This window comes from Drosophila hydei, unplaced genomic scaffold (genome assembly GCF_003285905.1).
Source record: "Drosophila hydei strain 15085-1641.00,03,60 unplaced genomic scaffold, DhydRS2 tig00000271-arrow-arrow-pilon, whole genome shotgun sequence".
Classification (NCBI taxonomy): domain Eukaryota; kingdom Metazoa; phylum Arthropoda; class Insecta; order Diptera; family Drosophilidae; genus Drosophila; species Drosophila hydei.
In genome coordinates, this window is record NW_022045701.1 from 984,586 (window position 1) to 997,648 (window position 13,063).

At 35.9% G+C, this 13,063-nt stretch overlaps 1 protein-coding gene across 3 annotated transcripts in view; it reads left to right on the top strand.

Moving 5' to 3' along the window:
* The window catches only part of LOC111597906 (leucine-rich repeat flightless-interacting protein 2), a 55,220-nt gene that overhangs the window by 25,361 nt on the left and 16,796 nt on the right, over window positions 1-13,063 (top strand). The window contains exon 7 of one of the 3 annotated variants that reach the window (XM_030223750.1): window positions 11,048-11,074. The exons of 1 other annotated variant lie outside the window; for it this stretch is intronic. In XM_030223750.1, the coding sequence (XP_030079610.1) occupies window positions 11,048-11,059 (12 nt within the window). In that variant the 3' untranslated portion in view covers window positions 11,060-11,074. Of the gene's footprint in view, window positions 1-11,047; window positions 11,075-13,063 lie in introns of those variants that run through there. One more of the 3 variants, XM_030223752.1, reaches the window with a different exon arrangement.

Sequence of the window (13,063 nt, forward strand, 5' to 3'; positions counted from 1 at the left end):
ATATGTTTTTAGTTGTTGTTGTTTTTTATGCCTTTGTTAATAGTTTTTTAATTTTTATTAATTATTTTTGTAAGACATTAATTTGAAAAAAACATAATATAATTTAAAAACATATTGAAATCTCATACTTATTATATTTTTTGTATGTTAAAAAACAAAAATATAATTTTTTCTCCATGTGAAAACACTTTCGTGTCAAACTGTATATGCGTTTTTTTTTGAGGCTTCAGTTTCGTTTTTATCTTCATCGTGTATTTTTTGGAGCTTTATGTTAAATTATATTATCAGTTATCAGCTTTTTAAATTTCACCCATATTGCGTGTGAGTTTGCATTTTTACTATACACCAATAGAATATACATATCATATGCTTCATTAAAATCCATGAAACAAAATAAAAAATATTAAACAAAACGTTTGGACAATATGCAAAAGCACTCGGCAATCAGCGCCAAGCGCTAGCATTTTTCATATACGTGTGCACTTTTACACTAAAATGCGCGTATTCTCTACGAAGAATGGAAATTTCAAAATTTCAGAATCAATATCAGCGCTACTTATTCTGTTCGGCTATAAATTCTAAGCTCTTTTTCGATGTATAAAGATAATTACTCGAATGCATATTCAATTTTTAAGTCAATAATTCGAGCTATTGTAATGGTGTAATTTTGTATTTTTCCCATTCCCCTATGAATTATTGATTTCTTATATTGCTTTTATTTACTTTTCTTTGGTTGGTTTATTGCATGTCTGTGATTCTGTTAGTATGTAAAAGTGTAATATTAATCATTTCTCATTGTCCATTACAGAATATGATGTTATCTATGGCGAGTTTCCAAAACGTATATATTAGTGTCGAAACTATGTCCCTTGTTATGAGTAATTATGTATGTGAATTATATGTCTTAGATATAGAAGCATGGGAGTCCCTCTCAGCTCAGTGCATGGAGGCCGTCTATAGTATTTTTGTTCCTTGCATACTCTGCTTTGCATGATTATATTTGTTATTTTGTGCTTTATTGCGCATTTCCCAAACATTTCATCATTCCGTACAGTTTATTTTAAAAGATCTTTTATTTGCAAATATATGCATCTTCTCTTGATTGAATCTTTCCGGTATTTGTCGCATTATACCTTCAGACGTTGTATGTTTCTATGTTTCTTGTTGTATGCCTGTGAAACAAAGAAAATTAAAAATCAAATTGTGTTTATACGAACTTCTATGCTGCATATTCGGAAATCATTTAGAAAAGTTTTATGACCGATATAATGTGTAACATATAATTTCTGAATGTCATTCAGCGTAGAAAAATGGAAAGTGCGTTCTTAAGTTTCAATGGAAATCGATGTAATGTGTAACATATAATTTTTGAATGTCATTCAGCGTAGAAAAATGGAAAAAGCGTTAAGTTTCAATGGAAATCGCGTAAGCTTAAATTTTCCGTCGTCAAAGGAGATCGATGTTTTCGGTATGTAGCCATTTTTAACGGGCTCTGATGAAATCTACGTTTGAGGTCAAGAACGGTGAAGATTTTATTACTGCCTAATTGTGCGAATACCTCATTTTTCTAATGAATCGGATATTTATCTGCTGTCTCATATTGCTATATAACGGTTTTGATAAAGTTACCTTGTTTTTAAGGCAGAATCTATACTAGTGAATTATAAGCTGATCGTTTGGTGATTTTATACCATTATCTAAAAATGCTCTACTTTATCTAAAGAGACATTAGGTATTGGTAAAATGTAGAATATATGGGAGAATCAATTAATTTTTAAGCGATCTGTTCTAGGTTATGCTCACTTCTTAGCATTTTTGCTGCAAGTTACAGTCTGTGATAAATTTATTCTAAAATATTAAGGAGCGTGTTAGTGTCATTTGTTTGATATATTCTTCGAGGTTCGTGTCATAATTACCCTTGGCTTCGTGTTCTGGACTTATTATTCCTGGCATTCCTGTCTGTTTCTTACGCTTTTCATAGGGCTGAGGCGTATTCATGTAATAGGCCATTGTAATTCTATGGTTGGTGAAATCCATGCTGAATTTGGTTAAAATCTAATAACTAATTTGTAAATGTTCTATTTAAGAATTCGTAGGGGCAATTGGGACAAAAATAATATGGGTTGCCAATGAGTTAAACTTTGGATTGCATTACAATAAATTTGGCCGTGATTAGCATATGACTCAACCTCATAGGTCCAGAAATTCACTTCGGTTAGTTCCGGAGAGGGTTTTGAGATCTGTAAATATAGTAGTTTACCCTGTTTTTCAATTTTTAATATTAATGTAAAGCTTAAGGCCCTTCTAAAAGTGTCAAATTTCCAATCTCTTTCAAATTTGGTCATGGTCACTTCTTTTTGTCTACTCACATTCAAGCACTAACTTTCTAAAAAATGAATTACAGGTACTTGTAGATATTTTGATAAGATTCTTTGGCCGTTTTTGGTCTGCCAGAAATCCTAGGTCAGATGGTATGTGCCTAAGTCCTAGTTTTCGGGCATATTATAGGAATTAAGCTCTTGATAACATGATTGACTTGCCGTGGATTGCTTGCTACCAAAGTATTTTAGACTCCCTTATGCTAAATTAAGCATTTAAGATTCTGTTCACAATTTTTTCCACGACCTGAACTACGCTGGATTATCCAGGCGTCGCCTCAGGCAATTCATTATATCCAGAATTTTATATAGTTCAGTAACATTATTGCGATATTGGCGATAGGGCCAGTGTTAACGCCTTTTTGTTGGTATGATAATTCCATGAATTCTTGAGCTTCTTTCATGTACTACCTCTCGAAATTTTGCGCACATTTCATACAGTTTAGCGTAGCGAGCGCGCTTATAATTTATATTTAAGTCATCGTATGGATAAGACTCAGACCTTAAATATATTTTTAAATTGGCTAGGTCAGTTGATATTATTTTACCATCCGAAATAAATGCATAAAACGACACGCAGGCATTCGCTATTGGATGCCAGCTTCACAATCCAAGTGTGTAGTGCTCCATTAGTGACTTTATATAGCAGTCCCAGCTACGAAATGCCATTGGTAGTTAACTGCCACTCTTAATAATGTAAAATATTTTTAGCTTCGCATATTGTTATATGTGGAATTTTTCAAGTTATTTTGAAAATATTAATTTTATAAGTGCTGTTTCCGATTTAATGCTCGAATCGTATTTCATCTAATAAATATGCTATAAAATTATTTTCGAGCTCACCACTATTTACAACCTTTTTATCAGCCAGCCGGCTGATTGAGGCCTGTAAATTAAGGAAGCTGTAATGGGTATTACATATAGGTCTTGATTTTGGATGGTAATTCGAACTTCATCATTAGGATTGAACGATTGATGATAGGGTTTTGCTGAATTGTTCAATGTCTGTATGTTGCAAAGCACGTTTCACTCAATCTGGAAGATGCAAAACCAGGTACTGTTACCCAAGGCTAGGAAACCACCGGAAGAGCTATCGTCCTATAGACCCATCTGTCTCCTAGACACAATAGGAAAGTTGTTCGAGAAGCTTCTGTTCTAGGCTAGAGCCCGCGATCATTAACGGCAGTAGACTGTCTCCAAATCAATTTGCTTTCAAAAAAGCCAGATCAACAAGGGGCACTTTGGGCAAAGTCGTGGACCTTACAACTTCAGCTATCGAAGGTACCGGATGAAAGCATGGAGCAAAGTATTACTGCATCATAGCGACTCTAGATGTCAATGATGCGTTCAACACAGCTAAGTGGGATATGAGACTCGATGCGCTGGCACAATACAATATCCCTAAATATCTACGAAAAATAATTAAGAGCTACTTCAAAGGCAGAACGATAATTATTATTATTGCGATATATTGGGTTTCTGTTATAAGCGACAATTTCTGCAAAGCCAGTATTGATCCTATTAAAACTCATCTGACCTTATAAGGGTGGTAAACGTTAAAATCTAATTGAAGCAGTAGGGAACTGTATGTTTTGGAATAACGGTAGATCAAGGTTTCTAGAATTGGTGAGATAGGGCGTCGTCGGTGATGTCATCGCCTCGGCACTTTGTGATATGTATAAAAATTAGGGGGAAAGATCAAGGTTAGAAAGGCAGGAAGCTTGATAAGAGTGGTGGGGCGGTCGTGAGAACTTATATAAGTTAATGTTTCTCGTCTTCACTTGTTTAAGTTTTACGAAATGAAGACAAAGGTATTTAGTATGATGATCCCATCATCTATCACTTCTAATGACTGAAGGGGACTGGGACGAGTACTACAATGTGCAATGCCTCCAGAGTGTAATTGTTGTGCGCATGTCGCTGAAGGCAACTCCTTGCAGAAAGTTGAAGTGAGCGTAGCAGTGCATTTTCCAATTGGTAAAATTGTATTACCACAGTCTGCAACGTTGTTGTCGCCATTGAAATTTAATATTGTGCCATTATGTTGAACAGGAAAAATTATTATCTTTTTACATACTAAATTAGGATTAGGATATTTGATTATAAAGTGTACAAACTTATGGTCTAACAAAACGTTTACATAGGCTAATTCCATTAAATCTGTTACAGTTATAATTGAAGAGTGCTCATTTAAAATTTCGTTCAGGTCTTTCGAATCGAGAATTGCTGGGTTTACTATTTGAATCTTTGCGAGTGTAATAGACAACATTATTGTCTCAAGCTCTGAAATTACAATTCTATTTCTTGCGAGTAATGTTTCGTAAAGGTGACCTGAGTCAATCTGTTTTTCTTTTGCAAATTTAACTATAGTGTTTATAGATTCTGTTAAATTATTAATTCTCTCTTGCATTTTAGTATTTATTAGTGCCTGTCTATTAATTGATTCTTTTAGTTTTTGTTGATTGAATTTTAATTCTTCAAAGTCTTCAAAGTCTGGAGCAACAATCTTCAGAGCTGTTCCCAGAATATTTATACTCCTTGTCTGTCTATGATGGATGTTAACTGTATCTAAAAGTGTTTTAATATGGCCTATGTCTGATTCAAGAATTTTTTTCATGTGCGACTGTGGGAAGTGTATCATTAAAGAATTTGTCTCCTCGGTAATTTCCGAGTACATGCTCAGATTAGAGGAATGTCTAAGATATCTGAACTCCTTCCAAATAACGGCATTTCCGTCCATTATCGGTATGTAGTCTGAGCTAGTGTAGTCGATAATCTTTCCGGCTGATATCGTTACGAAAAGTAGGGGCCATAGAATCCAAATCCTAATAAAGATATTAGATATTAGAATTTGTACCATGGGGATAGTTTATCTTAAATTATCCTTATGTACCTCCCTCCCCTTTATAAGAACCGTTGTCCCCAGATCGGCTTCTACAGTAACCTCCTTAAATAAGGGCGTTAACTTATTCCCGAGTCTTTTATTTAATTTCACGAGGACCTTGTCACCTACTTGGAAAGTTCTGTTTTTTCTGTCAGTGTTGTGTCTTTGTAATAGTAATTTCTGTGCTATATTGAGTCTTTCCCTTATTTCTGCTTCAAATTCTGGTGGCGATGAATGTATTATATTTATTGGCTTTTCCCTTATAACAGAATGAATTGTTCTGTTATATTCTATTGTAGCTTGTAAAATTAACTCGGTCGTATCCCGTAATTGTTTTTCAAGTTTTAAGCATCTGGCAATTTCCGCGAGAGTACTATGGAATCTCTCTACTTGACCGTTTGATGTACTATGGAGCGGAGGGGAATTTACAATGTCAACGTTAAAATGATTTTTTAAGAGTGAATGAATCGTTCCTGAATTTAGTGACGCAATATACAATTTTGGTGTGGGGGTAAAAATTCATGAGTTGTAGAATAAGTGGTTCAATGTCCACTATGGTTCTTGAGGGTATAGGTTGAACAATTGCAAATTTTGAAAATTTATCAATACAAGTTAAGAAATATTTCTTGTCTGTTGAAAAAATGTCTATGTGGAGGATTTCGCCTACTCGATTGGGAATTAGCGTTTCACTAATAAGCTGTTTTTTCGGATGCCGGTCGTATTTTGACTTATTACAAATCTTGCAATTTGCAACTATTTCACTTGCCAAACGAGTCATTTTAGGGAAAAAATAATCTTGGAGAATTTGCTTTACATTTTCCTGAACTGCTCTATGAGCTCTGCTATGTTCTGCAATTATTATTTGTTTCTGCTCGTTTTTATCGAGGACATCTATGACCAACTTGTTAGAATGCCAAAATTTAGTTGAAGGGAAGGTTTCGACTAATGTGTTTTGGATAAATGCTAGTGTTGGTAAATCGCATTTAATCGCATTCACCACGTCATTTTTAACTGCATCGCACACTTTGTCCACTAAGTTTTCTCTACTAGTGTAGCATATGAGGTGTCGTGTTTTTTGTCCGAACATAACAATAATTTTCTCAAAGGCCGTAGTGCCTTCTTCGATAATTATTTGATTTCGAAAGCAGTTAACCGGCTTGTCTGTGGATTCAATGGTGTATGTAAGTGACAATTCGCTATGTATAGTGGCCAGGTCAGATGGAGCATTTTCTTCTAGGGCATAAAGGTTTTGCCTTGAGAGAGCATCAGCGACAAAATTTTCCTTTCCCGGTTTAAAGAAAATGTGAGCATTATGCTCATGGATGACTGATTTCCATCTCTTTATTTTCGCATTCGGATTCTTATCTGAGACTGCAAATGTTAGTGGCTGGTGATCGGTATAAATGTTTAAATTTTTTACCCCATACAGATAGTTTCTCAGAGTTTTTAAAGCCCATACTATCGCAAGTAGCTCACGTTCATTTGTTGCGAAATTTAATTCATTGTCCCTTAGGGTCCTAGAGATCATGGTAATTGGTTTCTTATCTTGTGATAAGACTGCACCGAGACCAGATGATGAAGCGTCTGTTGTCAAGTCGAAAGGTTTCTGGTAATCAGGATAAAGGAGCATTACGTCATCAGAAACTAGTATGCTCTTGAGTTTCATAGAGGTTCACAGGGATTTTCTTTGACTGTCCGGCGCTTACTTTGCCGTTGTCACCTTTTAATATGTCCGTTAGTGGTTTGGCTAAAGACGCAAAATCTTTTATAAAGCATCTGTAATAGCTTGCTAAACCAAGGAATGATCTAAGATGGAACAAAGTAGTTGGCTGCTCGAATTTGCCGATTGCTTCTACTTTGCCGGGATTGGTTGTAATGCCGCCACGGGATACTACGAATCCAAGATACTCTACTTTTTCTTTGAAAAAATGAGACTTTTCTCGTGATACCCTCATGTTAGCATTAAATAGTTTGTCTAATACCCAGGCAATGTGATATACGTGGTTTTCCATGTCTTCTGAGAATATAATCACGTCATCCACGTAAACGTAGCACGACTTGCCAATCTGTTCCCGAAGTACGTCATCAATTGCTCGTTGGAATATTCCAGGAGCATTTTTTAGACCGAAGGGAGGTCTGCAGAATGCATACTTCCCGTTTCCTATTGAAAATGCGGTTTTTTCTCTATCTTTCTCCGCGAGAAGGATTTGGTGAAATCCCGATTTTAAGTCAAGAGTTGTGAAGTACTTTGCCTTTCCTAGGTTTGAGAGAATAGCTACTATGTTCGGTATTGGATATTTATCATCAACCGTTATCGAATTTAGTTTTCTAAAATCAATGACAAGACGTTGTTTTTTATTTCCCTGTTCATCAGTTCCTTTTTTATCGACTACCCACACCGGATTGTTATACGGTGAACTGGATGGTCTAATAATATTATCCCTTAACATGTTGCTTGTTTCATTATTAACGAACTCAGTTACTCCTAGTGGGTACGGATAAAATTTTGAGTAAATTGCATCATCGTCTTCAGTTCGAATTGTAGCAATGACGTTAGTATTGTACGGAAGAGCTTCGTTAGGATCAGCAAAAACGCCTATTTTCTCTTTTAACATGCTTTTGAATTTTTTTTCGACCTCTTGAGGAACTACTATGTTTTCTATTTCTGTAAAGTTGACATTTGCGCATTTTTGAAATTGAATCTTCTCAGATCCACATTCAGTTTCTAGAATTTTATTTTTGAAGTCTAGTGTTGCGTTTACTTTTTTAAGAAGATCAAGTCCTATTATTCCATCAAAGCTTGTTAGATTTGGAAGCAAAAAAATGTGGTTGTGGTATTAAAGAGGTACATGCGACATTTATTTTGAATTGAAGTAAAGCCATGAAGTGACTTGACCTGAAATATGTCTTGTACTTTCGATACACCTCTTAATTCCGGAATAGGTTTAATGTAATTTTTAGAAGCGCCTGTGTCAATGAGTAGCCTTATCGTCTTACCTGCTATCGTTCGCTCTACGAACGGTAGCAGGGAACTGTGTCTAAAAAATTCAGCTCTTGTTGTTGATCCTCGTCATCAATGTCTGATACCTCGGATTCTGCAACTGCTTGGTATTCCTGCTCTAAATTTCCTGAGTTTCCTTCTTGAGAGATATGATTTACTCTCTGTTGTTTTGGGCCTGTGTATCTAGCTGTTCCACTGTTTGTTCTTTTTGGAAATTGGTTTTGATAAGAGACATTAGGGAAGTTACCTTGATTTGCTTGGGTCGGTTGTCTGAATCTAGAAGAAGTATCAACTTTCATTGGTTGTGGCGGTTCTTGTTTTTGACCTTGGTTATTAAATTGTGGCTTTTGCTTATAGAAAGGATTTTTCCCTTGGTGCGAGCTATTTTCTGGAGTAACATTTTTTTGATGTCTTTGCTCATAACGTTGAGCTTTTTCCTCGCTGTTTCTTGAAAAACTACTTGCAAACTGGAACCGTTCGTGATTAGATTCTACTTCTTGGGCTAAGGCCAGAGCAGATGGTAAATCTTTTGGCCTTGCCGAAAAAAGAATATCACTCAGGGATTTCTTAGCTCCTGAAATAAATACTCTCAATGCGTCAGATCTATATTTCTCGTTCATTGAAGTTGCCAATTGATAGTCATAAGTCATTATTGTTTTATTTGTTAGAAGTGTTAACTTTTTTTCTATTTCCCCATAATATTGGACTATCGTAAGGTTTCCTTGGCGCAGAACAGACAATTCTTGTTCAATTATATAGACAGGCCGCTTATCGGCGTATGTAAAGTCGAGTCTGTTGATAATCGCATTGAAATTTAGTGGTGTGCTATATGAAGATAATACCATATCGGCAGGACCCCTTACTTTATTCCTAATTATGCCTAATGCTTGGTAATGTCTTGAGCTGCCTACATAGTCCTCAAAAACTTTATATGCTGTGTGTGCGGCTGTACGCCATGAAACATATGCTTCGATTTTTCCGTCGAACTCGGGTACAGATTTTACCATATCTAGACTTTCCTCACACTTAACATTGCGATCTATTACTGCATCTTCAAAAACTTCCACCTCAGGTACGGACACTGCTGTTTTCTGTAATTCTTTTTTCATCTCTTCCATCTGCCTTTTAAATATTGCTGCTTGGTTTTCAAGTGCAGAATTTACGGCATACTCAAGGAGACTTCTAATAGTTGTCTCGTCAAAAGGCATTTTTGTTTTTACTTGATTTAGTGATAGTCTGTCTTTTAAATCTCCTATTAGTTCTTCTAGCTCTGTGTCAACTTCCTCAACTTTACGATTACTCATAAGATTTTAACTGTTTCTCTATTTAAAATTTTGTATGCAAAGATTCAAATCTTATATACTTGAGTGGGATTTACTTTATGTTTAGTATATTTTAATTATTATTATTTTTTAGATGAGCACTCCACTTACATGACTTTCTCAGCTTTTGCTTCTTTTTGTTGTTAGCTTAAATTATTATATTTTTTTGTTTGCGTTGTCTTGTTATGATTTGTTGCAGTTCCCGCGATGCCGATCCAGCGATGCTGAGTTGTTGCTTACAAATTTTGGGTTGAGTAGTTCGAACCACCGTTGGGCGCCAGTTAATGTTTCTCGTCTTCACTTGTTTAAGTTTTACGAAATGAAGACAAAGGTATTTTTGTTCTGTGCCGGTTTAATGTTCAAATCAGACTAAAACTAAAATTACAATAGGATTCTTATATGAAGCTAGCCCTGCCCTATATTCGCTGATACAGCGATTTGGCCAACGGATCATGTGATTCGTATATGGTACGTTGACCGCATACCCAAGGGTTCTTGGAATTCGCTGACTGCAACATCATTGCAACATTATTTTGTGCAACGATCGAGTTCGGAACTTGCACAAAAAGATATTTGAGACGTTTAGCTTATTATTGGCTTATTGCTGATTGGACGTGTTAACTTATATACTTATTATATATCCGGTTGATAATAAATTGAAGCATGCTTGATAACAGTGTGAGGGCGTGGGATCATATAAATATATATATACTTATTATATATGCGAGTGATAATAAATTTTAGCATACATACATACAGCGTAAAACATATATACATCTGGTGATATTAAATGCAGACATACATATGTATATCTGGTAATAATATGTATACAAATACATACATACATACATATAAGAGTGTGATCGTAGAAACATTCTGTGATGTAACTTTCGCGCAATGGATGTAAATAGAAGTTCATGTGATAGCGACGATTTCGTGGATGGACTCATTAATGATCAATCTCCAGACATCGCTGATGACTACCCCTCAACGTCAATGACTTCATAAGAAGTGAGAACACCAAAAGGCGATTTAATTAAAAATTCAAAGTAGTCAAATTTTATAAAATATTAGATGTTTTGACTCACCATCATCGATGGACGTGCATTGGTGTCGGCTTTGAAGAGATTAATAGAAATCTTGGGCACTTCGATGACGACTTGGAAATTGTATGAACATATTTCCAGCGGGGTAATGCTTTTTTCCTTCTTTTTGAAATCTGTGTATATTTTTGTTTTATATTAAAACAATTGCGGGCTTAAGATAAGCTCGTTACTGAATAAAAAGTACAATGCATATGTGCTTGGGATGTCAGCAATATCTTTCTAGAGACTTCTGCACACAATAACAAAAATTTCTAAAGGCTACATACGCTTGAGACTTGGCTGTAGCTCAGAATATTTATTTCAAGAAATAAAACGCTATAAATACAGCATTCAGCAGAATAGTCAATTTTTTTAAGCTAAAGAACTAGACGCCATTATGCCTACTGAAGCAAGAAAGACGATCGAGCGAGATGATTATTTGAGGCGCATTGTCGGCGATGATGATGATAATGATGATGATGGCAATAACGTATCGGAAGACCAGGACGAAAATTTTGGAGCTGGAGGCCGAGGATGAGTTAATTGAAAGCTTTAATTTATGGGGACCTTATTATATTTAAGTCAATTTGATATGCATATTAATAAGCTGTATCAAATAGTAGACGCGAGGCGTTTCACCTGGACAGAAGACGTAAATTTAAGATAATAGAATTCAAATTTATCCAACGAGCCATACCAATTTTCATATTAATATAAAAAACGAATTCAAGATCTTATTTTTAGGCGAACTGAATAAACAAAAATGAATGTACTATATATTAGCCTAAAAAAATTTAATAAAATAAAAGTATACAACATAAATTTCTAACTCTTTTTATTTCTTTTACTTAAGTGCATTGGTCGAACGTTGGCTGTGAGACTGTCAACAGGAAAAAAGTAAACGAGTAAAATATTTTATTTTATTTAAATTGTTTTGTGTCGCTAAGATAAGCTCTTCGAGAACGGTCGCGTCGCGCATTGTAAAGAACTCACTGATCCAATACTATTGCTAATTCGCTTGCTAAAAAAAAAACAAGTCATAAACTTTTTGGGCGCTGCCTTGTGCAGTGTCGGCAGCCAGACAGACGTTTGGGCTAAACATTCATCATATTCTAAATTATATTATCATTATATAAATCAAAATGGATAAAAACCTTTCTTCTAACACTCAGCTTCGAAACAAGCCGATTGATTACGAAAGAATGTACCAAATAGCTGGTAAAACTCCGTTGGAACTAAGGACTGAGTTTAATAATAACCAACGCCTATCACGTGCTGACGCTCAATCTGTAGCGCGATCCCTAGCGGAAGCATGACTAGTCATGCAGCCCGCTTCCCAACTGCCTCCTCAAAAATTGACGCTCCAAAGCTCACAGGAGCTGCTACAAAACTGGCGGCGGACCAAAAAATGCTAAAAACTAAGAGGAAGAAACCTCTTTCTCCCCATAATAGTTGTAAAGGAGCAAACAGACATATGGTCCCACACTCCGCTTCAGCTAACATGGCAAAATCCACCAACAGATTTGCTTTACTAGTCACGGACATGGATGTTACTTCCGAAAGCGATGATGATGTGAATTCCAAAAGCACAAGAGCACGCCCAACGTCTGATGCAACTGATGCAGTCAACAACCCTCAACATGAGGAACCGAGCAATAACAAACAGCCTATCCGCTCACCAAAGCCACCGCAAATTGTTTTGAGTATCACTGATCTTAATGATCTATTTGAGGTCATTAGTGAAGTCACAAGTATTAACAACGTGGCAGTCAAAGTCAACCAAGGAGTTACGGCAAGAATATTTCCAGAAGACAGCGACACTTACAGAGTTATTGTAAGTCATTTTGATACAATAGGAATTGAGTTCCATACATATCAGCTGAAGGAAGAAAAACCTTACAGAATTGTGGTAAGGGGGCTTCAATATAGCACTTTGAACAAAGAAATAATTGCCAGTTTTAAAGAATATGGTTTTGATACTCTGCAAGTACACAACCCAAGATCAAGGACAAACAGGGATGAAAAACTAAATATATTCTTTATAAATATCAAACCATGCAACAAAATACTGCCGCCGACATCCTAACTGTGCGCGTTGTGGCGGGGACCATTCCACAAACCTATGCACACATTCAAAAGATGAATCGCCTACCTGCATTCACTGTGGAGGTAGCCACATGGCAAGCTACAAAGGTTGCCAGTGGTACCAGGAGTTCTATAGACGATCAATGGGCTATTCAATGATCAAGAAGAAGCAAGCAAGGACGCAACAGCCACAATGAAAACAACAACCAACTCGCCAGCAACCGCAACAGCTTCCTAATACTTCCAGAATCGGAACAGGTGGATTATCCTATGCCTCGGTAGCAAGAAGTGGAAATGCATCTGTTCAG